General features: G+C 36.3%; 1 protein-coding gene across 1 annotated transcript in view; it reads left to right on the top strand.

Annotated features, from left to right (window-relative positions):
* Nucleotides 1–26,362, top strand: part of LOC125679317 (sodium- and chloride-dependent glycine transporter 1-like) — a 57,060-nt gene extending 30,698 nt beyond the window's left edge. The window contains exons 4-13 of the mRNA XM_048918441.2: nt 825–957; nt 1,237–1,377; nt 2,462–2,565; nt 6,287–6,411; nt 8,570–8,682; nt 14,509–14,640; nt 22,109–22,208; nt 25,268–25,368; nt 25,618–25,794; nt 26,018–26,362. Coding sequence (XP_048774398.2) covers nt 825–957; nt 1,237–1,377; nt 2,462–2,565; nt 6,287–6,411; nt 8,570–8,682; nt 14,509–14,640; nt 22,109–22,208; nt 25,268–25,368; nt 25,618–25,794; nt 26,018–26,110 — 1,219 coding nt within the window. The 3' untranslated portion in view covers nt 26,111–26,362. The remainder of the gene's footprint in view (nt 1–824; nt 958–1,236; nt 1,378–2,461; nt 2,566–6,286; nt 6,412–8,569; nt 8,683–14,508; nt 14,641–22,108; nt 22,209–25,267; nt 25,369–25,617; nt 25,795–26,017) is intronic.
* The last annotated feature ends 1,040 nt before the right edge of the window (nt 26,363–27,402 follow it).

Below are 27,402 nucleotides of genomic sequence, written 5' to 3'. Positions count from 1 at the left end.
ATTGAAAATCAAACCAAATTGTTTTAAATTTCCTCTTTTATATCATGATAAGAATCGCACATAACGACCACCAAAAAGACAAGATATGGTGAGGACGTAATTCATTAACGTTTACTAATAATTTGACCTACATGTATTAACAAAATATCTTACGACTAAGATCAAAATTTACAAACACTGTAATTTTTATTTTTTTCATTTCTAGTAGACTTTCTTAATTAATATGTAAAGTACATCCATGGTTTATAAAACTTGAATACATACACTTATGACCCTGTGATCGGTATTTGATTATCAGACAGAATTATTGTTTCCGCTTGGTCATAAGATGTTTTGTGTATATAAGGTCATAAGGAAGGTCATGATGATAATGGTCACACTTCATATGGCAATGCATCTACATTTGCATCCTTAATAAAAAGGATTGGCGAAACTCTGGACTTTTGTTGCGTCCAGAGTTAAATGTCGCGCTGTTATGTATATGGTAAAAGTTAGAACCCCGACGAGAACAAAGAGAAATCAAACATAACAATATGTCTCCCTTCAGGATGAATGTTTTAAATGAATAGTTACCAATCCAATCATACTTACTAAATAGTGTATCATTATTTGAAATAGCATAAACTTGAATTATAAGTGCAGACATGTCGAATTTAATGGAATGTGAATTACCAATTCCTACAGGCACCCGGGGTTTTTTTTCACCACGAGTTTGTAATTCACCATGTGAATAATAAAAATATACTACGCAACATGTTGTTATGAATTCCATTCCCATGAAAGAACATCCTCAAACTAATAGGACATGTACATTTATTTATAAGGCACAATGTCCTTGACCTCTCTGATGGCATTGATAACCTTGGAAGTATCCGATGGCAGCTTCTACTATGCCTATTTGCAGCCTGGCTTGTTGTGTTCTTGTGCTTATTCAAAGGAATTAAAACTTCCGGAAAGGTATCAGGATCTTACTTTGCATCCTATAATAAAGATGTTAATTTACATGCCTTTGATTAAATGTAATTATCGTCCATATACTATCCAAAAACTACCAACTATATATATCTTGAGTCGAAGAGTATACATGCACATGCAGCATTGAATATTATATCAACTGATATCTTTGTGTATTTCACTCCTTATCGAATCAAATGTTCGTTACTTATCATGTATTTTAAGACACTCTTTGTAAGAGAACGTTGTAGATGAGATAGAAATTCGATAGAAACATTGCAGGTTGTATACGTGGCAGCCACAGTCCCATATCTCTTCCTGATGACGCTGTTTATACGAGGCTTGACGTTCAACATTGACGGAGCTGTTAAAGGGTTGGGAGTTTTCCTGATTCCGCGCTGGGAGGACTTACTGAAATTTAGTGTAATAGGTGTCCTTTTTATACGCCCGTCGAAGACGGGACGTATTATGGTATGGCGTCGTCCGTCTGTCTGTCTGTCTGTCCGTCTGTCCGGACCTTGTGGGCAGGATACAGACTGAACCATAAGCCCTAGGGCTTTACAACTTGGTACATTTGATCACCATGATGAGAGGAAGACGCCTATTGTTTTTCAAGGTCAAAGGTCAAGGTCGTAGTATCACTTATTAGGAAAACATTGTGGGCAGGATACAAACCGAACCGTAAGCTCCAGGATATTATAACTTGGTATATTTGATCACCATGATGAGAGGAAGACGCTTATTGTTTTTCAAGGTCAAGGTCGTAGTATCACTTTTTAGGAAAACCTTGTGGGCAGGATACAAACCGAACCGTAAGCTCCAGGATATTATAACTTGGTATATTTGATCACTATGATGAGGATGATGCCTATTGTTTTTCAAGGTCAAAGGTCTAGGTCGTAGTATCACTTTTTAGGAAAACCTTGTGGGCAGGATACAAACCGAACCGTAAGCTCCAGGATATTATAACTTGGTATATTTGATCATCATGATGAGAGGAAGGTGCCTATTGTTTTTCAAGGTCAAAGGTCAAGGTCGCAATATCACTTATTAGGAAAACCTTGTGGGCAGGATACAAACCGAACCGTTAGCATATTTATGAAGTAGCGCATTCTAAGGCTATGCCTCTTTATATCTTGATATCCATTTCTACAAGCATAATAATGAATTAGCTCACAGAGGACAGTGCTAACTTCACTAAAATATGAATCCCACTGAAATATGTTTTCCTTGAGCAAAATCTACGGGCGTATTATGCCACGTTGGCGTTGCTCTTGTTTAATATACAAGAATGCATGTACTATATGTGCTTTAATATATGTATCTAACAGACAGGGGATGCTTACTTCTCCTGGGCGCCTGATTCCACCTCTTGTATGTTTAGGGGTCCGTGTTTGCCCGGTTCTTTATTTTGTATTGCTTGTGGGAGTTATGAGATTGACCACTGTTCGTTATTTTCACCTTTCATGCACTAGAATGTCTTGTATTGTGCGGTTGTTTTTGACAGGTATGGTGTGATGCAGCGGTACAGATGTTTTATTCCGCGGGTCTAGGATGGGGAGGTATTGCTACCTTGGCAAGCTACAATAATTTTAACAACAACGTGTTCAGGTGAATGTGGTAACTGTATTCTCACATGTACCTGTTTCTTTAATATTGGTTCTTTTTGCCATGAAGTTAATGATGTCAAAAGCTAAAGGGCAGATATATTCATCGAACGTATTTTTATCTATGTTGTTGTGATTTTTAAACTTCTAATTTCTGTCCTATTAGCTAAAGTTTTAATCATAAATCAGAAGTTGTCATTCGTCTAGAAAGAGTCAAATCAAAAGACGTACTTCCTGTTTAAAGCTATCGCCCTTATATAATATTGTTTTCTTTTATTTTGTCCACGGATATTTTTAAAACTGATTGAACGTAAAGAATAGTAAATGAGCATTTCCATCGAAAGTTAATTTCCATCCGAGCTTGATATTGGTCGACAATCTGAATGTAAAATGTAAAAAAAAATTTTACATTCAGAAATACATGTACATGTACCACATGCAAAAGTGTTTGGAATAGCAAGTAGTTTTATTCCATTTTTTAAAAAGTTGATTCTATGGTACCTGAGGTGGATTTTGTTATAATTAGCCCACTATACACTGCACGTGTAGAAAAGGGGTCGTATTGAGAGAGTTCTGTTTGAAGATCTGCACAAAAATATTTCATCCAACAATATGCATTGGTTATTTTACCGTGTGTAGTGTAAACATGTTGGGTCCTTTATACAGGGGAGATAATTCTGTCACAAATTTCTATCATAACGAGTCGTATTAAAAATTGGAGAAACAGTGGAAAGTACAAAATTTCCGAGTTGTCCATGAATTGCTGTCATTTATTGACTCATTCATTGGGTGACACGCAAAATATACATTTAGATCTGTACCTGCGCGGTAGGTACGAATGCTCATGTGTAGCATACAACAAGATAATCAGCTACTTTGTGACTACCTGTTTGGGAGACATTTTAGTAAGTTATGGAGCTTGGGGATAAAACAGTTCAGACAAACATTAGTCTCGGCTGAGATTCGGCTCGGCTGGATATTCGAACTGATGCCTTCATCGAACATCAGCCGATATTAAGACAAACATCACTGACTTTCTATGATAAAAGTTATCTTTTCAAAGTAATTCAATTACAACTTTAAATCGAATGCCTTACCTTACCAATCTCCGCATATCCACATCGAGTGTGATTGGAATTGACTTTGTTTTCTGTGGACCAGAGAAATTTCTTATTTTTATCGATAAAATTAATTTAAAATTTTAATTGAACTCTTCAAACAATGTTACTGAATTTGAAAACTTCAGGAAAATTATCTTTATCTATTTATTTATATTGTCTTTTTGATATGTGCTCCATGAATATTTTCTTATACTACATTGTAATAAAGACACTGTATGTAAAATATTGTTAAAGAGCTCACTGCAATACTCTACCTACATCTACTTGGTAACGGTGTTGTAGAATAAGATTTTCCCAAAAGTGATATACTATGAAGTCTGGCTCTATACAGTGAGAGTTCCTAGGAAGTCTAGTTCTAGAGTGAGCCCCAGCTCCTTGGAAATCTGGCTCTAAAGTGAGATTGTCTCCATGGTGGAACACCTGCATTTCTGAGCAAGTTTTATCCCTCCGCCAAAACTAACCTCTGGAGTGAGACCCGTCAGGGTTGAGTTCTGTGTCTGAAGTGAGAGTCTACTCATGGAGGAAGACTTGCTCCAGTACTAGTCATTCACTAACTTCTATTTCAATAGTGCGTGATCTCAAAGATCGGGACACAAACGTTTTGAAAAACGTTTTGCAACATTTTGTTCGTATCTGACGTTTGTCTATTCTTGTATATTATAATATAACTTTCTGTCTAGTCTGGTCCTTCGGTTGAGACCACAATGACTTATGACTATTGAGGAATCTTTATCGTGCCACACCTGCTGTGACACGGGACCTCGGCTTTTGCGGTCTCATCCGAACCGCCCCATTTAGTCACCTCTTACGACAAGCAAGGGTTACTGAGGACCTATTCTAACCGGGATCTCCACAGGAGCCTTTGTCATGAGATTTTGCCGAAAAAACAAAAACGGGCAATATCTGGTGAAACAGTTATTGTTTTTAACCAAGACTACACAGTTTATCAGTTTATTCTCGCATGATAGATACCAGCGGTGCAATAACAACAGTTGCGTCTTTAAAAGTCTCAAACGACTGGCACACTTGTACAACATTGATTTACTGTCGCTACTGGTTTTAGTGCCCACGATTACATCGCTTCCTGTGCACACATCTTGTAATCCTTTATCTGATCAACTCTTAAACATTCAATGTCAAAACGCACCGTTATTTCTTTCACTGCGAGTTCATTCATTTTGTTGTAACAAGTGTTTAATGTAAACGTGTGTAACGTTTACTCCGATTGGTTGATAATTTTCCCTGCAAAGAGCGACAACTCTTGACATCCACAAGAGGGCAGTGATGGAAAATATTTTAATCAGATATGAGAACACTTGGCTTGCGTAGATAAGTTGTGAAAACGAGAGTATAACATAGTTTCTCAATGCGTTTTGAATCGACAATCGATCAACATAGTGCATATAATGTCGAGATAAAACAGTGTGCGCATAATTGTACCGCAAATTCCGTAGCTAGACAATTCCAAATGGCCGTCAATGTCTGTGAAAGCCTAAATCCATAAATGTTACATGCTTAATTCTAAAAGATTTAAACTTTAATAAAGTACAGTGTATAATGTATCTTTGATGCAACATTTTAGAAAAGTTAAGTACCTTATAGAGGAGGGATTTTGACCTTTGGTCATCATATTATCATTACTATTAATAGGGATTTTGACCATTAGTCATCATATGATCATTACTAACACAATAAGCTTTATGAAAGTTGCAAATGCTACATTGTTACAATAGCAGACAATAATGAACAATAATATGCAAGTAAAATAATAGTGTAAATAATTGCTATCATGCTGAAATGTAATTTACTACATTGTTTTAGTGTTTTTTTATTATTCAGTACTCTCTCTCTCTTTCTCTCTCTCTCTCTCTCTCTCTCTCTCTCTCTCTCTCTCTCTCTCTCTCTCTCTCTCTCTCTCTCTCTCTCTCTCTCTCCGTGTGTGTGTGACTACAAAGCATTTTATGCATGCGACAGACGCGGAAATACTCCAGAGGTATCATCATGGAGAAAGATGCATTATTTAGGACTACCGTATTGATAGTTAGACTCTCCCTTACAGTTTGGAATTTGAGGTCATGTTCCTAGAGAGCTGTATTGATCCAGAGAAAAACTGCCTGCTGGGAAATTTCACATGAGAAACAGATTTCCTGGACGAAGTCTCACTCTATAACTAGCTGTAGAGTGACAGCCCCCTAAAAGTTGAGATCTGAGTGGAACTTCATAGAGCCAATCTTTTAGGGTGACAGTACCACTCTATATAACACTGGTTGTTCTTTTGCTATGTAGTAAATGATACGTGCAATTAACAATACATGCTTTAGAATTAGACTTTGAAACAAGAAATTGTATTTTAGTGAAGGCATGTTAAATACGAAAAATCATTTCTACTTTATTTACTAAGAATTCATTTAGGAATTTTATGGTTGGCAAAACAGCTCATTTTTATCTTTCTCTTTCATCATGAAGTGTGGACAAAGTATTTAGGGTCATTCCTTTGCCATTAATGTTTTTATAATGTTTTTGGTAACTTTCAAATTGACTATCTATTATATTTTACATCCTCTGAAAAAAAAATTGAATATATCTGTTTCGGCTGTTATATAGAGACGCCATGATCTTGCCGATTGTTGACGTTGTGACGAGCGTTTTCGCCGGCTGCGTGGTGTTCGTAACGTTGGGTTTTATGGCGGAAGAGGCCGGAGTCTCTATTGATAAAGTTGTTGACAGCGGTAAAATGGGCGATATGGAATAATGCTATAATATTTATATCGTAATCAAATAACAATAATAACAATTGTGCACAAAACTGCTTTTGAGAATAACAATGCGATGATTACTTCTTCTATTTTTAATATTAGTACTTAGAAATGCATGTAACCATGCATGCTCTCCAAAATACATTGTACCTCTTGAGCAAATAAAGTACGAAAAATGAACAAAACGTAGAAAATTGTTTCAATGACAGTAATATTTACTAAACAGTGATGAGAAACTTTGAATTGTCTTAAAGGCATAGGGTCTATCTTTTATCTTAAAAATGACATCACAATATTTTGCAAGAAGAACTCCAAAAAACAAAATTGTAGTATTAATTTTGAGTTATCTATAGCTGCAACGCTTGGAAATTGAAGTCATTTTGACGTTTTAGCCCTTTATAAAAATTTTGACTGGAGGACAATATATTAAACTGGTACCCCGCTGATTGGTGGCTAGACACCAACATAAGAGATGCGAAGTCAACAGGGTACCAGTTTAGGCAAATGAGAACAGTGAATTATTTTGTAATTACTATCATATCCAATGTGTTTGTAAACATTCTGAAGAACTTTTTGTGATTTTTTAGTTATGATCTTAAATTTCGCCACCTTTTTGGAACATGCAAAATTTCACCAATATCTTAGACCCTATGCCTTTGAAGGCGGTCACTCTTAATGCAATCAAAATTTGGATATCAATCGGTACAAAAATACAATTCAAATTTTTTTACGCTCTATAATGGTGATGGAAAAGGATAAAAAAGCCTTCATAGATGTATATGTATCGCATAATCACGTAGCATTTAACTACTAAACATTTACATGTTTTAACACCGGTCATAGTGGCTCAGTGGCTTGAGAATTTGCTTCGGAACATGAAGGCCTTGATTGCGTTGACTGCTCCTGCTCTTTGCCAACCACTCTCTAATTAGAAGTGACAGTCGTGCGTGTGTGTGTGTGTGTGTGTGGGGGGGGGGGGTCTTTTAGATAAGACCTTAAAATTCAAGGTCCCATGTCGCTGCAGGCGTTGGCATGTTAAAGAACCCTCACTGCAACGGCTCTGATGCATTAGGTCATGCAAAGGTCTAACATGATGGTGCTTCACCTAACGCTGGTGACGTCTTAATATGAGTAGAAAGGGACAAAAAAAAGAAAGAAAGAAAATTAACATGTTTTAACAATAAGCAATTTAGTTCCGGATTTTTTCATACCTTCCCAGTCGAAAAGTTCAAATACAAAGTATTGAAGTATGTAGATTACTGATATTTTCATTGATTGATTGATTGTATATTGTTTAACGTCCGGCTCGAGAATATTTCACTCACATGGAGACGTCACCATTGCCAGTGAAGGGCTGCAAAATGCAGGGCTATGCTCGACACTTACGGCTTTTGAGCAGAGAGAGATCTTTATCCTGCCTGCAGTGACACGGACCTCAGTTTTTGCGGTCTCATCCGAAGAACCGCGTCATTTAGTCGCCTTGCCTGTTACGATAGGCAAGAAGTACTGAGGACTTATTCTAACCCGGATCCCCATGGGTCGATATTTTCATTGCAAGCATCCTTTCTGTGTGAAAATAAAAGTGATCTATGATGCTACAAATTATTCAGCTTCAATTGATGCATGCACTTTCTCCGACATTAATATTAATCATGTATATACATTTATGTAACATTGTTACCACAGCTGCCATCAATTTCAATTTGAAGTTTATAGCAAAAAACTTTTGAAAACATTGTTATATTATACTAATATGATATCATATAGAATGTGTAAATATACACATGTATACTAATTTTTGTTTTACATTTTGCAAAGAGAAATATAGCTCAAACAGTTTATTTTATTTTTGAATTCCCTTAACAATGTCTTCCGATGCTGCTCTGTTTAGATTATTATCTTTCAAAATAAGTTGGAAGGTCAAATTTTAAAAATGTTATTTTCGTTTGAAATACACAGAACATGTCAATGGATTTCTTCCAAATAATGCTAGTAATATACCAGAACAAAATGATAAAAATAACTCTTAAGATGGAAATATCCCGGAAAATAAATATGTTAGATACGTTAATTGTTCTGTAGTCTCTTTTATTTACGGAAGATTGAACATTTTTTTCTTCTCTCCATGCAGGACCAGGGATAGCTTTCATCGTTTACCCGGAAGCAGTTTCTAAACTCCCCCTTCCCCAGCTATGGGCAGTTCTATTCTTTCTCATGCTTTTTGTAGTCGGACTTGACAGCCAGGTGAGATTTTGTTGTAGCAGTGTTTGATTGAAACCATTGACGTGAAATACGTCTGACGGCATTTGACCTAATGACAGATATTATTTGCAATTAGATTATGATAAAAAGCATACTGTTTGCTAATTGCTGACGAGCTATTGAAACCCCTGTAACATCAACCTGTTCGTTAGTAGCATACATTGATTTAAATATTGATCACACGTAGAACATGTTCTAGCATATCGAATCAGTTTGAAGACATAAACATCATATGCGGATGGTAACGGCATAATTCTAGGAAATTACGATGGAGAGGCTGAAGTCATCTCATTAGTCATAAAGTTGAATTTTTAAGCTTGTAATTAACGTATTACATGTTATGCAAAACATCGAATATATACATGTATATGATTGAAAGTGAGCACTGTTCAAAGATAAAACTATATCTAAACATCTAAAATATTTCATCTTCTCATATAGAATCTTTTTTAATAAATCAAGCCCATATATTTTTTAAAACAGATCAGCTATAAAGGAGCACAATTTTTGCTCATGGGAATTCCAACAGACTGTTGGAAGTCCTGATCTCCAAATACATTGATATTCAACCTCTGCTTCATACTTAAATATTTTATTGTAAGTATATATTACATATAACGGCAATCTAACAACTCACTTTATGACAAACAGGATGATTTCAGCTTCTCCATCGTTAACTTCCCATATTTATGTAGCAATATTCCATTGTCATCTGCATATGGTGTTTATACCCCTCAACTGAATCGATACACAAGAGCTTGTTCTGCGTATGGTCAGTTTTTAAATCGAAGCAAGCTACTGACAAACAAGTTGATGGTACAGGGGTTTCAACAGTCTCGATTGAAGTCAGCATTTCGCAACTTCTATGGTCGTTATAACGATCTAGTTCGGCAATACAACCTATCATTAGGTCAAATGCTGTCTGGCGTGTTTCATACCGATTGCTAGGTTCTTGGCACGCTGCTTTTGACTACGGATGACTCCGTTTACCTGATCAGGATATAGGACTCGCGGCGTGTGTAACCGGTTGACAGGGGATGCTTACTCCTCCTAGGCACCTGATCCCAACTCTGGTATGTCCAGGGGTCTGTGTTTGCCCAACTATCTGTTTTGTATTGCTTATATGAGTTATGAGATTGATCACTTCGTTATCTTCACCTTTCATTAGAAGAACGTCATACACGAAAGATGAAGATAACGAACAGTGCATAAATAGTTTTGTACCAGCAACTATAAACTCTGGAGCAATCTTTCTGAAGATAGCAAATTCGCAACCCATTACATCTTTCAAAAACAAACTTTTAAAAACCCGCAGGAAATGTATATATTAAAACTACACAATTGTGATAAACGTTGACTAAATATCATACATAGAATATAACTCAAAATTTTGATATTTTTTATTTCAAAAATAATGTTTACAAAGTAATAAATCCAAAAACTTGCTTTGAAAAACACCACTCTGATTCCACGCACAAGTACTCTGAAGTTAAAATAAAAAATATGCTAGAGTTCCTCATTGACAATATCATCGTGGTCTTTGGTGATCAGGTCTTCCTGATGGAAGGTCTGTTGGAATTCCCATGGGCACGAATTGTGCTCCTTTATTAGCTGACCGATTTCTTTTTTTCCTATGAAGCAGAATTTATTCACAAACTTCTACGTGAGAAGAGAAAATCTCTTGCTGTCGCCTTCAATTCGACATTAAGATATATCGACGACGTTTTGTCTATTAACAATAATAACTTTCATTCATATGTCGATTCGATATATCCCGGTTAGCTCGATATAAAAGACACCACAGAGTCGTCCACTTCTGCTTCATACTTAGACATTTTATTTAAAGTATACATTGACGGCAAACTGACAATTCAACTGTATGATAAACGGGATGATTTCAGCTTCTCCATACTCAACTTCCCATATTTATGTAGTAATATTCCATTATCGCCTGCATGTGGTGTTGATATCTCTCAACTGATTCGATACGCAAGAACTTGTTCTGCGTATAGTCAGTTGTTAAATCGATGCAAGCTACTGACAAACAAGTTGATGGTACAGGGGTTTCAACAGTCTCGATTGAAGTCAGCATTTCGCAACTTCTATGGTCGTTATAACGATCTAGTTCGGCAATACAACCTACCATTGGGTCAAATGCTGTCTGACGTCTTTCATACCGAATGTTATGCCGTTCTTGGCACACTGATTTTGACTACGGATAACTCCGTTTACCTGATCAGGATATAGAGCTCACGGCGGGTGTGACCGGTCGACAGGGGATGCTTACTCCTCCTAGGCACCTGATCCCAACTCTGGTGTGTCCAGGGATCCGTGTTTGCCCGACTATCTATTTTGTATTGCTTATAGGAGTTATGAGAATGATCACTGTTCGTTATCTTCGCCTTTCATATGTCTGTTGCTTCTAAAATGCCACTGCACGTCTAACTGTGACAAACAATGAAATTTCTTGAAAATTCCTTTATATTCACTTTTTAAATTGGTATAACATTCTAACTCCATTGCTTGATACCATGACATACAATTTTCCTTGACCCACATTGGCCTTGATTCCCTCCCCATGCCATGTAAATCCAGGAGCTACATGTGGAATGGATATTAATCTCTTTGATGCATATGACAGTATTTCAAACCTAGTATTTTCCGAAACAAAGATCCCAGTCCCTAACAAGGTCTTCAAGTTACTTAAAATCAGAGTATCATCATCATGTAGACTAATTTCCATGATCCTTTCTACTAAAATGTTTTCTTTCCTAAAATGTTTCGGCAAACGCAGGTTTTTTTTTTTAAAAATTAAACTTTATATGTTTTTGACAAATGTTTCCCTAAAGCTTTCTTTTTATCGTGTTTCTTTGAGATTCTCTTGAAGAGTGGTGAGCTACATGTAACTGATGGGAATGTGTCATTTCCCCGTAATTTAAATAAACCATGGTTCGACTATCTATCTATTTACCTACCCATGACGATAACTACGTGTTTAACTAGTTCTGCATTGAAGACCAGCTTATTATGGATGAGTATCCGGAACATCTCGCACCTTTATCATACAATAAAGACTAAAACTTGACCAATGCAATCCTTCTTAACACAGCAAAAGAAACACTCTCTCGATACAATGTGTTTGTATAAATGTCCAATCCTATTTATGTATGTATTACTATGTATATATACATATGAATAAAATACTGTTTAAATCAAATATTGTATATTAATTTTTGGTTGATGTATTTTCCCAAACAGAATATCTCTATATTGATTAACACGAAATTTGGTATAAAAAATTAGAGTTTTAGTAATCAATTAAAGAACTGTATCAAAATGTGTATTCCCCATTTTTAAACTTTCATTATAGCACAGGGGCTAAGCCCGTTTTGACCCGAAATTCATTGTAACCATTGAATATATTTATGGTTACAATAAGTTTCGGGTCAAGACGGGCGTGCATTATAGGGCAAGGCATTGTACTTTTGTAACATTTTTGCAATTTTTAAAGGGACTGATTCATGTTTTTCGAACGAAATGATTTTCATTTTTTATGTTAAAACTTAAAAGTATAGCTCATTTAATGTTGACAACCAAAATTATGATGAATGAATGCAAGGATAAGAGAAATATTTTAGCTTTGATTCTGTGTTATATAAACAAAGACTGGAGTCGTTTTATGTAAACAAAGCAGTGAAACGTTAAGTTTATAATTTAAAGCATCTTCATTTTGTACAATCACAAATTTGAACTTTTGAATGACACATTTTACCCAATGTATACTTGAACTTCATTTCTGTTATGAATTCTGTCGAAGATTATGCCAGACGATAGGCTAAATGTTAAAATGAAGAACTTGATATATTGTCAGAATGGGTTAAAACCATAAGAGGAATATTAAAATCCCGCATTAGACCTATTAAAACAAAAGTACGTACCATATATCCTTCTGTGTTTAGTAAACCAGAAGTGATAAAAGAATTAGATAGGTTACATGAGGAATGTGTTTTGGTTCCAGCTGACAAAGTTTATAACAACATTGTCTTTGTTTGTACTCATTATTACAACTGTATTTTAAACGAACTTGGCATTAATTCCACTTTTGGTAATCATACTTATACTCCAACTGCCCTTTCAAAATATGAAATTCTTCAAAATCATGCTTCAGTTTTAGACACATTTAATATCCCAGTCAATGGGTTAAAATAATATGAGTTACCGTACCTATACTGAATTCCTAAACTACACAAAACCCCATACAAACAAAGATACATTGCTGGATCCAATATGTGCTCTACCAAGCCCCTATCTTTGCTCCTCACGAAAATATTAACTGCTGTGAAGGAGAAACTTCAAACTTACTCTGCGACTACATATATTAGAAGTGGTGTTAATCAAATGTGGATTCAAAAACTTTCTAAAGAACTTTTAGTAAACTTGAAATCGCAAAACTTTTCCCAAATCAATAACATCAAAACCTATGAGTTTTCAACACTTTACACGACCATTCCTCACGATAAATTAAAGACTAGACTTTTTGACATCATAGACAGTTGCTTCTTTAACAAAAGTGGGAAACGGGAATATTCATATCTAGTGATCAGTCATCCAAAAACTTACTTTGACAAACACCACTCTGATTTCTCGTACAAGTACTCTGAAGTTGAAATAAAAAATATACAGGAGTTCCTTATTGACAATATCTTCGTGGTCTTTGGTGATCAAATTTTCTAACAGTCTGTTGGAATTCCCATGGGCACGAATTGTGCTCCTTTGTTAGCTTACCTGCTTCTATATCCATATCAAATGTAATCTACATATACTTACTTTTGTCAAAACATCATACACCTTAATGATATTTACATATCACCACGAGAGAGCCCGGCATGCTTCACTGTTAATCATGTTTCTCACTCTTGCTCAATCTAATTAGATATCATTTTCCGGCCATTGGGGGGGGGGGGGGTGTGTGATCAAAATGCTATTTCCTAGGGATATTGAGAACATTTGGACTAATGTTTTTGAGATTAGCTTTTGCACTATTTCACAGGGACTGTTTGAATGATTTATGTAACATTTATTTAAATAAACCACCTGCTCGTTTGCTGTACACACCTCTTTTGATTTCCTACGGTTAAATTTTAGCGTTCTCTGCTTTTTTCAACATTAGACAGTTCAGAGGTTGGTTTCATGAAGACTAACTAATGTACCTACACAAGATTTGTCATTTTCAAACCAGAGAGACATCCCCTCTCTGAATAAACGATTTCTGTAAAAATCTAATTACTTTCTTCCCAGCTTCACATCCCTTTTATGATGTTTAGGTAGAAAACACGACAAGGGCCCAGCAAGCCTCACTCTCAGTCACTTTTATACTTAACTTTTGTTCAAATATCGCTTGTATTTTTAAGTCCTCAACCATTTAGTTTAGTTTAGTTTAGTTTATTGAAACTTAGAGAAACATCGCATTGATATGGTGCAGTTATATAATAATCAAGTAACAATATACAAGGGAGTATAACCATGTGAAAAGAATCATGTGACCAAATATGGAGGATGGAAAAACATGATATCTTATGAATTTCTTACGCTCAGTGCCTTTATCAAAAACCTTGCTAAAATTGCATAATGCCTTTCTGTTTCTTATTGAAAAAGGTTGCACAAGTTTGAACATGGATGGTCGAGTAAAATAAGATCGTTTGATGTATGTTTTTCGTAAATCGGAGTAATAGCATGCATTTTACATTAAATACCAATTTAATACTATTTTAGCGTTCATAATTTGTATCATTACACGTGTTCTTTCAGATGGTTCATGTTCAGACTCTAACTGGTGCTCTCCTGGACAATTTTCCTAAGGTGTTATACAAATGGAAAACTGCATTAACCGGCGTTTTATGTTTCCTTGGGTTCCTCCTAGGAATACCATGTATCACACAGGTATGTGTCTAAGATAAAACTAAACAATTTCTTTAATTTCTGTGACCAGGTCCTCGTCATGACTTTAGAAGTCTATCAGAATAAGAGTAGCCCCGTCATGACTTTAGAGAACTATCAGAATAGCAGTTACCTCGTCATGACTTTAGAGGTCTATCAGAACAACAGTAACCTCGTCATGACGTTAGAGGTCTGTCAGTACAAAAGTAACCTCGTTATGACTTTAGAAGTCTATCAGAACAACAGTAACCTCGTCATGACTGTAGAGGTCTATCAGAACAATAGTAACCTCGTCATGACTTTAGAGGTCTATCAAAACAACAGTAACCTCGTCATGACTTTAGAGGTCTATCAAAACAACAGTAACCTCGTCATGACTGTAGAGGTCCATCAGAAAAACAGTAACCTAGTCATGACTTTAGAAGTAAATCAGAACAATAGTAACCTCGTCATGACTTTAGAGGTCTATCAGAACAACAGTAACCTCTTCATGACTGTAGAGGTCTATCAGAACAATAGTAACCCCGTCATGAATTTAGAGGTCGATCAAATCAACAGTAACTTCGTCCCCGTCATGATGTTAAAGATTTATCTGAAGCGTAACACGTGGGATCCCGTGCAGAAGGCAGAATTCAACGCCAAGACATCGCTGGCAAGTTTTGTTTACCATCCATGGTTGTGAGCATTACATGTATATGGCTCATTATAACTATGCGCCAAATACTAAATTGAGGATCAGGGCATACCCTGACACTTTCTATCAATATGATTCTAATCGTAAACCATTGTGTGTGATTTCCAAATACCCTGCATGTTTATATGTATCATACCTTATCAGTTTAAATAAAGCCACGGCAGATACTGTCCCTCGGAGTTTGTTTATTCAAGATAGTTCCATAGGATGACGTTTTAATAGAGGTACCTTTTTCCTAATTCTGCGAGACTCAAATAGAGAAGAGTACTTTTCTGAAGAAAAAAATAATAACAAACAAATAAAACTAGCTCTAATTGTAGCGGGGACCGTTACATATGTTCCCCAAACCTCCCCCAATTAAAACGTAATGTCCTTGTGAATCTGTAGCAAAAAATCATATTATTTCAGCCTTTAATTACATGTAGTACGTTCAATATGGTCATTTCAGTACCAAGAAATGAAAGAAAGCGTTGCACGAGCATACATGCGCACGCGTGTATGATTCCGAATTTGTGTTGATGTCGTTCAACAGGCATTTGTATCATATACCCACAGTATGAATTTCATAACGTTTCCACCAAATATAAGGAAGTTATAGCGATTTTAAAATCGTCCAATCAGAATTCAGCACAAATGCATGCACGTGCTGAGCGGTAATTCTAACCACAGCAACTAATATCAATAGAATTTAATGAAAAACAAAAACGTTATCGTCCTTTAAAAATTGAACATTTGAAAAACGTTGCACGCGCATACACGTGTGCGTTGGCATTTTTTTTGTTACACCAATATATAGATACACATATTCATCAATAAGATAGTTACAAACGTTTTAGTATTATCCAATCAAATTGAAGCGCACGTGCATGCGCGTGCAAATTGGTAATTTTGACCATGCAAATCAGTTAAGGGTCTCAGTATCTACCTACGATATGAATATCAAGCCATTTCAATGAACAACAAAAAGTTAGACTGATTCTAACGTTAGTGTACAAATTTTGTAATGCGTGCGCGTGCAGACAAAATAACTATTATTTTTCATACCTACATATGATATACTACCATCCTATTTAGATTTCATATCGATCCCTTTAATATTCTGATTTTCCATTTTTTGTACCAAAATTGCAGTGCACGTGTGCGCGTGTGCATGCATGTGCAGACAAAATGACTATCACTATCCACATCTACAAACGCTATACTATCATCCTGGAAAGTTTCATATCGATCCCTTTTGTAGTTTCTGAGAACACTACTGGACAAAAAAGTACCGGAGAAAAAGAATAATAACGAGCTATAACTGTGTTGGGATGCCAACACAAATGTCTCCGAACACCTCCCCATGTCAGAAATGCTTTTTGATGCCAGATATGCACTCAGGATCCTCCAAAAACCCTAGAAACTAACTTTGGTTGAAATCCGACGGACTTGCTTAATGACCGCCATTTTCTTCAATGGCGGCCATTTTGAAACATTTGGAAATAGATTGGAAGGGAATACTGATGCTAGAAATGAACTGTGGACCCTCCATTTACCCCAGAATCCAAATGTTGTAGATATTTTAACACTTTGAAATATTTCGGTATATGGCGGCCATTTTGAAAATGGCGGCTCAAAAAAAATGTTGATGGTGGAAATGGACTCGGGGTGACTAAATTACCCTAGAAATAGTATTTGGTTGAAATCCGACAACCTTGACTTTTTGTTCTAGATGTCTTATTAAAAGTTTCTTGAAAAAAATGTTATAGATTGCAACAATAACCCAACTGTTCAGGTGAGACATGAGACCTGCAGGCCTATTTCTTAACATCGTTAGTTAACGCTTGCGAAACTGAACAGCTTTTGTTCTACATGTCTTGTCAAAATTTTCTCGAGAAAAAAGTTATTAATGTTATTAATTGCGATACAAATTCGACTGTTCAAGCGAGCCATGACGCCCGGAGGCCTATTTTTTTTATATCATTAGATAGATCTTGCAAAACTGAACAACTTTTATTCTACATGTTTTATCAAAAGTTTCGTGAGAAAAAAGTTAATCATTGTAACAGAAATCCAATGGTTCAGGCGAGCCATGAGGCGCATGGGCCCATTTCTTGATATGGCACGAAAGATCTCAATAAACTGTACAACTTTTGTTATATATGTCTAAACAAAATATTTACGAGTAAAAAGGTATGATTTAAAACGTGGAAAAAAATTGGGCACTTTTTAAAACTCTATTTTCGACCCCTACCGAGCTTCCATACTAGGCACTTCCGGAAATTTTGAAAACGCAGGTGCACAATTACAACATGTCGTCTAATACCCCCATCATATTAGGCCACGTTCGCACTACAACCATGTAAAAATTGATGATCGTAGTGCGATTGGGTACGTCGTAGTAAGGTCGTAGTAAGAACGTAGTAAGGTCTTGATGGCCGTGGAGCAACTTTGAACATGCTCAAAACAAACACAGTGCGGTCGTGGTCAAATTTGACCGTAGTGGAAGCGTAGTAAGGACGTACTAAGATCGTATTTAGATCGGCATGGTCGTAGTAGCATCGTAATGGGATCGTGATGCAGAAGAAAACGACTGCACTGTGATTCCACTACGCTCTCTATACGACCATTCCGTTTTCACTACGTTCTCATTACGATCACCACGCTCGCACTACGTTTTCTTCACGCTTCCGCTACGATCACGGCACGTCCATACTATGTTGTTGAAGACTGTAGTACGTTTCTACCAAGCTCATCCCGTCCTTAATACGTCCTCACTACGATTTCACTGCGCGCAAGCCACGACCGAATCACGTTCTGTTCTCCCCCCACACAGTGGTATAAAAACTGAACAAAGGTTGCATATGACAATTGCTTCTTTGGAATCATGGAAAGGCCAGACAAAGAAATATTGATGGAGATGTTGATGCATATTCAGTATATGGCACTTAACGATCAAGCTGCTATATTGTTACTTAGGCGAAGGAGGAGGAGGAGAATCGTAAGGCAGCGTAGATCTTGCTGGGTACGACCTTGGCGGCATGCTTTTACAATGGAAATATTGGTACAAATGGATGAAAAGGTTCTGTATTTATACTGAATCTGGATCTGATTAAGCTGCTGCAAAGCGTGGCGACAGCAGCGCGGAAACGTGGTAGAACCGTAGTAAGATCGTGGTAGAATCGTAGTAAGATCGTGGTACAATCGTGGCAGAAGCGTAGGAAACTCGTGTTGCAGTCGTGGTGAGAGCGTAATAGTTAGAACGTGATGGACGTAGTGGGAGCGTAGTAAGAACTTGATGAACGTTGTGAGAACGTGGTGAAATCGTAACAAGGCCGTAGTTTAATCGTAGTGGAGTCGTGATAAGAGCATAGTGAGGACGCAGTAACATCATGAAGACAGACAAAATTACAAATTCATGCCGTTTGCACTACGATCTAAAAAAAAAAAATGATAGAACGTAGTGAGGTCGTGATGTAGTGTGACAGGGCCATTATTAACATCACTGAAAATTTCAGCACTCTAGCTTATGTCGTTTTTGAGTTTTTGTCCGGATAAAATGGTCATCTGAAAATCGATAAAAGGGGGATAACTTCCAACCGGAAGTGATTTTTCAAAAATTGAAATGGCGGTACAAACTTCAAGTGGCAACGCATCAACCCTGAAAATTTAAAGCAAATCGACCCAGCCATCTCCGAGAAATCTTCTGCACAAAATCGGTAAGGAGGGAAAAAAAAGAATAATAATAGTAACTAGATGCGATCTCGTTCCGAGCAACGAGTGGGTCTTCCGTCCAATTTTAGATGTGATGAGGTAAGAATTTGAGTTTAGGCGAGCCATGAGGCCCGTTCGCCTTTTGTTCTAGATGTCTTATTAAAAGTTTCTTGACAAAAATGTTATAGACTGCAACAATAACCCAACTGTTCAGGTGAGCCATGAGACCTTCAGGCCTATTTCTTAACATCGTTAGTTAACGCTTGCGAAACTGAACAACTTTTGTTCTACATGTCTTGTCAAAAGTTTCTCGAGAAAAAAGTTATTAATGTTATTAATTGTGATACAAATTCGACTGTTCAGGCGAGCCATAACGCCCGGAGGCCTATTTTATGATATCATTAGATAGATCTTGCAAAATTCAACAACTTTTATTCTACATGTCTTATCAAAAGTTTCGTGAGAAAAAAGTTAATCATTATAACAGAAATTCAATGGTTCAGGCGAGCCATGAGGCCCATGGGCCCATTTCTTGATATGACACGAAAGATCTCAATAAACTGTACAATTATTTTTTATATATGTCTAAACAAAATATTTATGAGTAAAAAGTTCTCATTTGTTTAGCCGTTTTCGAGAAATTGCGTGCACAAAATCGGTAAGAAAAAGAATAATAACGAGCTATAACTGTGTTGGGATGCCAACACAAATGTCTCCGAACACCTCTCCATGTCAGAAATGGTTTTTGATGCCAGATATGCACTCAGCATCCTCAAAGAACCCTAGAAACTAAATTCGGCTGAAATCCGATGGACTTGATTTTTTGGCCGCCATTTTCTTCAATGACGGCCATTTTGAAACATTTGAAAATGGATTGGAAGGAAATACTGATGCTAGAAATGAATTGTGGACCCTCAATTGAACCCAGAACCCTAATGTTGTAGAGATTTTAACACTTTAAAATATTTCGGTATATGGCGGCCATTTTGAAAATGGCTGCTCAAAAAAAATGTTGATGGTAGAAATGGACTCGGGGTCACCAAATTACCCTAAAAATAGAATTTGGTTGAAATCCGACAACCTTGAGTTTTTGACGTTTTTTGGCCGCCATCTTGAAACCGCGGCCATTTTGAGAATTGAAAAGTTGATTGCACCCCTCCTAGTGACCCCCTATCAGCTCACAAAGTTTGAAGTGGATCAGTCGAAGTACTTTCACAAAATCGCGCGGAAAAATATCTCACTAAAGAAGAGGAAAAATGTTCGGAGACATAATAACTAGTAATCCTAATTGCTCGCGAACAATTAGAGGGCTTTCCACCTACAATGATTTAAAAAGAGATATTTAAGATGATGTTAGAAACACAAAAAGACCTTGAAAATAAAAAATAATAATTTTCACGATGACCTTGACCTTTGACCTCATTTTGAAGATCAAAGGTAATCGGTCTTAATGCAAGTGATCCCATGTCTGTATCTATATTAATGTAAAAGATATGAGCTTAAAAATGTTAATCAAGACATTCAGGGGGCAATAATTTGTTCAGGGGTTTTCGGCTACTTTCGGTTAGCTTCTCAATGCTAAAAATACTTTGAAAGAACTTGAAAATGAAAAAAAAAAATTTGATGATGACCTTCACCTCATTTTGAAGGTCAAAGGTCATTGGTCTCAATGCAAGTGGTCCCATGTCTCAATCTATGTTAATATAAAAGTTATAGGCTTAGATAATGATATTGGAGACTTTCAGGGGCAATAACTATGCTTAAGGCTTTTCGTATCCCTTTGATTAATTTTTCGTTGCAAGAGGGTTTTACTGTGAATTCATTCGTGAAGGTTTCGTTTCTCTATGACTTTCCGTTAAGTAGGAGTAGCGATAACAAGGTTTTCAACGCGAGTCTCCGAAATTCACAGAAGGGTCAAAGTTCAAAGTTATAATGCATACTATCAAAACCAATCAAGAAGTCAATACTTACCCATATAATATTTCAACGCTATCTTAAGCAGGAAAGAGAGTATAAAAAGTGCTATTTTTCCTCTTTTCTGATGACCTTGACCTAATTTTCAAGGTCAAAGGTCACTGATCCTATTCCAGTTGGTCCCATGTCTCTACGACAAACCGTTCTCAAGTTCGACATGTTTTACGAATAAATCGCAAAACATAAAGAAGCATTAACTCCCTTTAGGGGACACCAAATCCCTTCATTTTAAATTCTTTGCTTCTATTAATTACCCTCTATGCTTTAGAAAAGGTTTCATTCTCCTATCATTTACGGTTAAAAAGTAGAAGCGCTAACAATGATTTCTGCAAAAGGTCCAATAACTCCGTAAGGGGTCAAAGTTCAATTACGCAGGGTGAACTGTATCCGTTTCTCAAGAAGTACTATATGATGGACTATAAAGTTTTTCGATAAATCTTAAGACAAAAAATTTTTTGACGGCAGAAAAATAATAATAAACAGAACAATAACAATAGTACTTTCCACAGAAAGGTGGAAATCCCTAATAAAAGAGGAAAAGAAACAACAGAATAACAAGGTCTTCCATCGAAACGGAAGTCCTTAATAATAAAAGAGGAAAAGAAACAACAGAATAACAAGAAAGTCTTCCGTCGAAACGGAAGACCTTAATAATAAGAAACGGAGCAAAAACAATATGTGTCCGACACTTTGTGTTCGGAGACATAATAATAAGAAACGGAGCAAAAACAGTATGTCCCCGACACTTTGTGTTCGGAGACATAATAATGATAAGAAACAGAGTAAAAAGAATATGTTCCCAAACTTTGTTTGGGGAACATAATGAAATATCAATTTGTGTATGACAATTATAGCAACATATCTATCATCTAGTACAAAGTAGTAAAAAAGGAGAAGCATAAAAATCACACATGTAGCACATTGATTTCAAAAACACCACAATATGTGCATACTCAGGTGACCGTTAAGGCATATCTTCATTCTCAGGTGACCGTTAAGGCATACGGATATCTTTTATCATTGAGTAATCTATTCAAGGTTCTTAAACCTTCAAAAACTGTCATGTTTTCATGTGAAGTTATTTTCTTTTTTTTTTTTTTGTTTATGTAGGGAGGAGTGTATATCCTTACTCTTATAGACTGGTACTCTGCCAGTGTGGCTGTCATGCTGTTGACTTTCCTTGAAGTGGCATCATTGGCATGGCTTTATGGTAAATTTGGTGTCAATAACTTATCCATTATACAAGTAAATGGAAGAAAAAAACAGGTGAACAAATTATGCTTTGTTTATCAAGTAATCAGTATCAAAGCCATCGTAAAATGTTCACTCACTTTAACCAAAAGCTGAGCAAGTGTTTTGTCTACGTGTACATGTACATGTCCGCCTGTCTGCGGCGAGGAAAAAAAATCGACTACAAAACACTTAATTGTCAAGTAATCAAATCCGAGGGTGATTCTAGATAGTGTTTATGGCGTCTGATGGGCTGTTTAGACTTTTCATCCAAAATGCCTGAATACCCAATAATCAAACTCTGCAGATTTCTCCGTGTTTTTGTGGTCCAGACAAAGTGGCATTACTCTGTGGATTGATATCACGATAATGCGATGATTACATAAGCGGTAACAAATCCATGCACAGTTGCCAATAATTTGAGCTACCTTTTCCCCTTTAGATGAATCAAGTAATGTTTTAGCTCACTTGAGCAGAAAGCTCAATGAGCTTTTCTGATCACCTGTTGTCCGTCGTCTGTCTGTCTGTCCGTCTGTAAACTTTTTACATTTCCGACTTCTTCTCCAGAACCACTGGGCGAATTTCAACCAAACTTGGCCAAAAACATCCTTGGATGAAGGGTTTTTAAGTTTGTTCAAATGAAGGGCCATGTCCCTTTCAAAGGGGAGATAATCACGAAAATGCAAAAATAGGGTGGGTTATTTAAAAATCTTCTTCTCAAGAACCACTAGGCCAGAAAAGCTGAAATTTACATGAAAGCTTTCGGACATAGTGCAGATTTAAGTTTCTTCAAACCATTGCCCCCGGGGGTTGAATGGGGCCACAATAGGGGATCAAATTTTACATACAAATATATAGGGAAAATCTTCTTCTCAGGAACCACTGAGCCAGAAAAGCTGAGATTTACATGACAACTTCCTGATCTAGTGCAGAGTCAAGTTTGTTCAAATCATGGCCCCCGGGGGTAGGTTGGGGCCACAATAGGGGATCAAAGTTTTATATACAAATATATAGGGGAAATCTTCTCAAAAAACACTGAGCCAGAAAAGCTGATATTTACATGAAAGCTTTCTGACATAGTGCAGATTCAAATTTGTTCAAATCAAGGCCCCTGGGGGGTACGATGGAGCCACAAAGGGGATCAAAATTTTGGATACAAATATAGGGAAAATCTTTAAAAACCTTCTTCTCAAGAACCAATGAGCCAGAAGAGCTGAGATTTACATGAAAGCTTTTTGACACAGTGCTGATTCAAGTTTGTTCAAATCATGTCCCCCGGGGTTAGGTTGGGGCCAGAATAGGAGATCAAAGTTTTACATAGAAATATATAGGAAAAATCTTTAAAACTCTTCTTCTCAAGAACCAATGAGCTAGAAGAGCTGCGATTTACATGAAAGCTTCCTGACATATTGCAGATTCAAGTTTGTTTAAAGTATGGCCCCCGGGGTACGTTGGGGTCACAAATATATAGGAAAATCTTTAAAAATCTTCTCAAGAAACATTGGGCCAAAGAAGTTGACATTTACATGAAAGCTTCCTGATATAGTGCAGATTCAAGTTTGTAAAAATCATGGCCTCCAGAGATAGGTTGGGGCCACAATAGGGACTAAGGTTTTACATGCAAATATATACATGTATATATATGGAAAGTCTTCAGATATCGGCCATGGTGACTCAGGTGAGCGATGTGGCCCATGGGCTTCTTGTTACATTTCTAAGCGATAGGTATGGTTATCTTACTTTCGTATTCATTGGTAGAACATTTTTGTAATATTTAGCTGTTGAGACTATGTTAGGCCACCAATCTTTGGATATGGGTTTTGCTTATGTAAAAATATCTTTTTGATTTATATTTTACATGCAACTATGCACACGAGCTTTCACAAATAGGAAAAGGCTGTCATTATTATCAAGGGGAGTTTTGTGGTGGGAGGTCCCACTTCGTTTTCCAATAAAGTAGAGGAAATTTCAATTTTTGCCACAGGGATAATTTTGAATAGTTGTCTTGAAATGACATAATTTATATACAAAGTATCAGTGCGATCTTTGCACACCATCTTAAAAGATTTAATTAATTTATTTTGTAATTTTCAAATGTGAAATCTGAAGCCACCGAAAATTTACACTGAATGTTGAACTGTTTAGATCGGTCGCGGTAGTTCATTGGTAGAGCGTTCGCTTCATTACCAGGAGGTCTTGACTTCAAGCCCCGCTCGTGACATGGCCGCGTCAAACCTGAGACGTAACTGTAGTAAGTGATTACTGAAAGGTGAAGATAACGATCAGTGATCAATCTCATGAAAGGTGAAGATAACGATCAGTGATCAATCTCATGAAAGGTGAAGATAACGATCAGTGATCAATCTCATGAAAGGTAAAGATAATGATCAGTGATCAATCTCATGAAAGGTGAAGATAACGATCAGTGATCAATCTCATGAAAGGTGAAGATAACGAACAATGATCAATCTCATGAAAGGTGAAGATAACGAACAATGATCAATCTCATGAAAGGTGAAGATAACGAACAATGATCAATCTCATAATAACTCATATAAGCAATGCAAATTAGAGAGTTGGGCAAACACGGACCCCGGGATATACCAGAGGTTGGGTCAGGTGCCTTGGAGGAGTTAACATCCCTGTCGACTTGTCACACCCGCCAAACGATTGACATTTAAAAGCGAGAATTACGGGTCTTTCGGATATGACCTTAAAAACGGAGGTCGTATGTTACGGCAAGCATTGACACATTAAAAACCCTCACTGCTACGGAGTGCTAAGTATAGGTCTATTGCGTCGCTATATCACCCCACCTCTGGTGTGTCCAGGGGTCCGTGTTTGCACAACTATTTATTTTGTAATGCTTATAGGAGTTATGAGATTGATCACTGTTCGTTATCTTCACCTTTCATATGTGGTACTTTACCTACAACTGGTGACTTCTCAATATGAGTGAAAAATTCTCGATGAAACTTAAAACAACCAACCAACAAAATCATGTATCTGAATGTAATATCAATTCTTAATGCTTCTCAGGTGTGGATAGAATTTACAAAGATTTGGAAGTAATGATTGGATACAAACCAAGCTCATTATGGAAGATCATGTGGCTTTTTGTGACTCCCCTGGCTATATTGGTAAATATTGTTAAACATTTGCCTCGTAAATATCATTGTACTTTTATACGATTTCACTATGCAACGAATTTCCAAGTAGTATGAAATAAATACAATCATATTCTTTGTATTTTACTAGTAGATTGCGTATCCATATACATATGATAATGTATTAATTAGATTTTAAGAAATCACTGGTAAAACTTAAACATAATTCCAACAGTTTAATAACTAACTAAGAAATGCATTTGTTAATACTTTTCCATACAGATAATCTGGATAGTGAGTCTGGTTCGTTACTCCACCGTGACGTACGGTGAATACAAATACCCAACATATGCCGTGGGGATAGGATGGTTGATCGCCATATCATCATTAGTATCCATATTTGTAGGAATTATATCAACACTCTTAAACACGGGAGATCAATCAACACCTCTTTTTCAAGTGAGTTTTTTTTTATTTCCAGTATGTGTATTTTCGTCTCAAACAAATTCATGACCTGGGACCTAATTTAAAGCATTGCATGTATATGTTCCAGTGTTCAATATGTATGAGGTGATATATTATAATGATTTATGCAATTGTCATATTAAGGCTATTTCTTGGACACCAATCCCTGTAGTTGTGATTGTTTCTAAAATTTATATTGTATTTCCTTTTACGACAGAAACTACGAATATCTATACAACCTACCACCCAGTGGAAACCTGCAGTAACAACTCCTCCAGGGGGGATGGAGATGAGAAAGTCACTTATATAACTCAAAACACTTTGTAGAAATAGACCGTGTTACCGGTCTTCTTCAGTCGTGTTTATATTTTTTATATTTTACTTCGAAAAAAGAGACTTTATACACACACACACACACACACACACACACACACACACACACACATATATATATATATATATATATATGTATTCGGCAGGCATAATTTTATTTTTCACCTAAATGCACATCTGTATTTTGATATGATATACTAGATGAAATCACAATTAAATAATATTGCATAATGGAATTGTCAATGCATGTTTGAATTGTTGGGCAGATGAACGATATCTTTAATTCAGATGAATTTAAGAACAATTTTTGAATAATTGCGTGCATTAGTTATGTTATTTTTAATGATACAACCATATACTGTAAATAAATTGATTATTAGAAAGTCACTTGGAGCTCCAAATTAAATTTCCTTACGTAACATAAATGATCTCTCTACGTATTGAAATTTAGATAATAATTTTACAAATGCAATCATAATCCGTCATACCGAACAGTTGACCAAAGACGGTCGATCATATTTTAAAAATTTGAAACCCAGTATTGCGAAAGTGTTTATAGTGGTATTTTTTGTCCGGTACGACAATTTAAGGGTAAAATCATGAATTCTTGTCAAACACAATAATCGAAAATACAATGCACTATATGAATGACAAACAAAAACTGCTATTATATAAACAATGGCCTGATTTCTTGGAAATAACCATGTAGTATACAACCTGATTTCGGTGAAATGTTTTAACCTTTAAGTTAAAAGGCGCAAACTTCCCAGAACAGCCCGGACAATTTGATATCACATAATGTACAGTTTTTGACTTACTACTTACTTTCAAGATCTGTGTAATGAAAAATATGTTCAACCAAAATCAAAACATTTTTGTGTTTATCCATGTGTTTGTACATATCAGTAACTGTCAAAAATCGTAACAGTGACTTCTATAATCACGGAAAAAATTAAGAACATCGAAAATATCAGATGAATATCGTATTTAAAAATGTATCAAGGTGTCAGATCGTTAGTCTCGGGAGAGGGTGTCCTTCGTTTTGTTAAAGTAATATGATAATAAATCTTCGTACAATGATTATAGAGACATGTATGGGCCTAATCAAAACTGTTATAAGTATAACTAACACTGAACACCTGCACAATTTTATGCTGATCATGTTGTAAACCAATCGCAACTTCTTGGCTTGCCATAAAGGCCCGAGAATGTTCGATTGGTTGTAGACCAATAGTGACGTAATGCCTCGTTCTTGGCGATTTGTTCTGG

This window comes from Ostrea edulis, chromosome 1 (assembly GCF_947568905.1).
Source record: "Ostrea edulis chromosome 1, xbOstEdul1.1, whole genome shotgun sequence".
Taxonomy (NCBI): Eukaryota; Metazoa; Mollusca; class Bivalvia; order Ostreida; family Ostreidae; genus Ostrea; species Ostrea edulis.
This window is presented reverse-complemented; position numbering and strand designations above follow the sequence as displayed.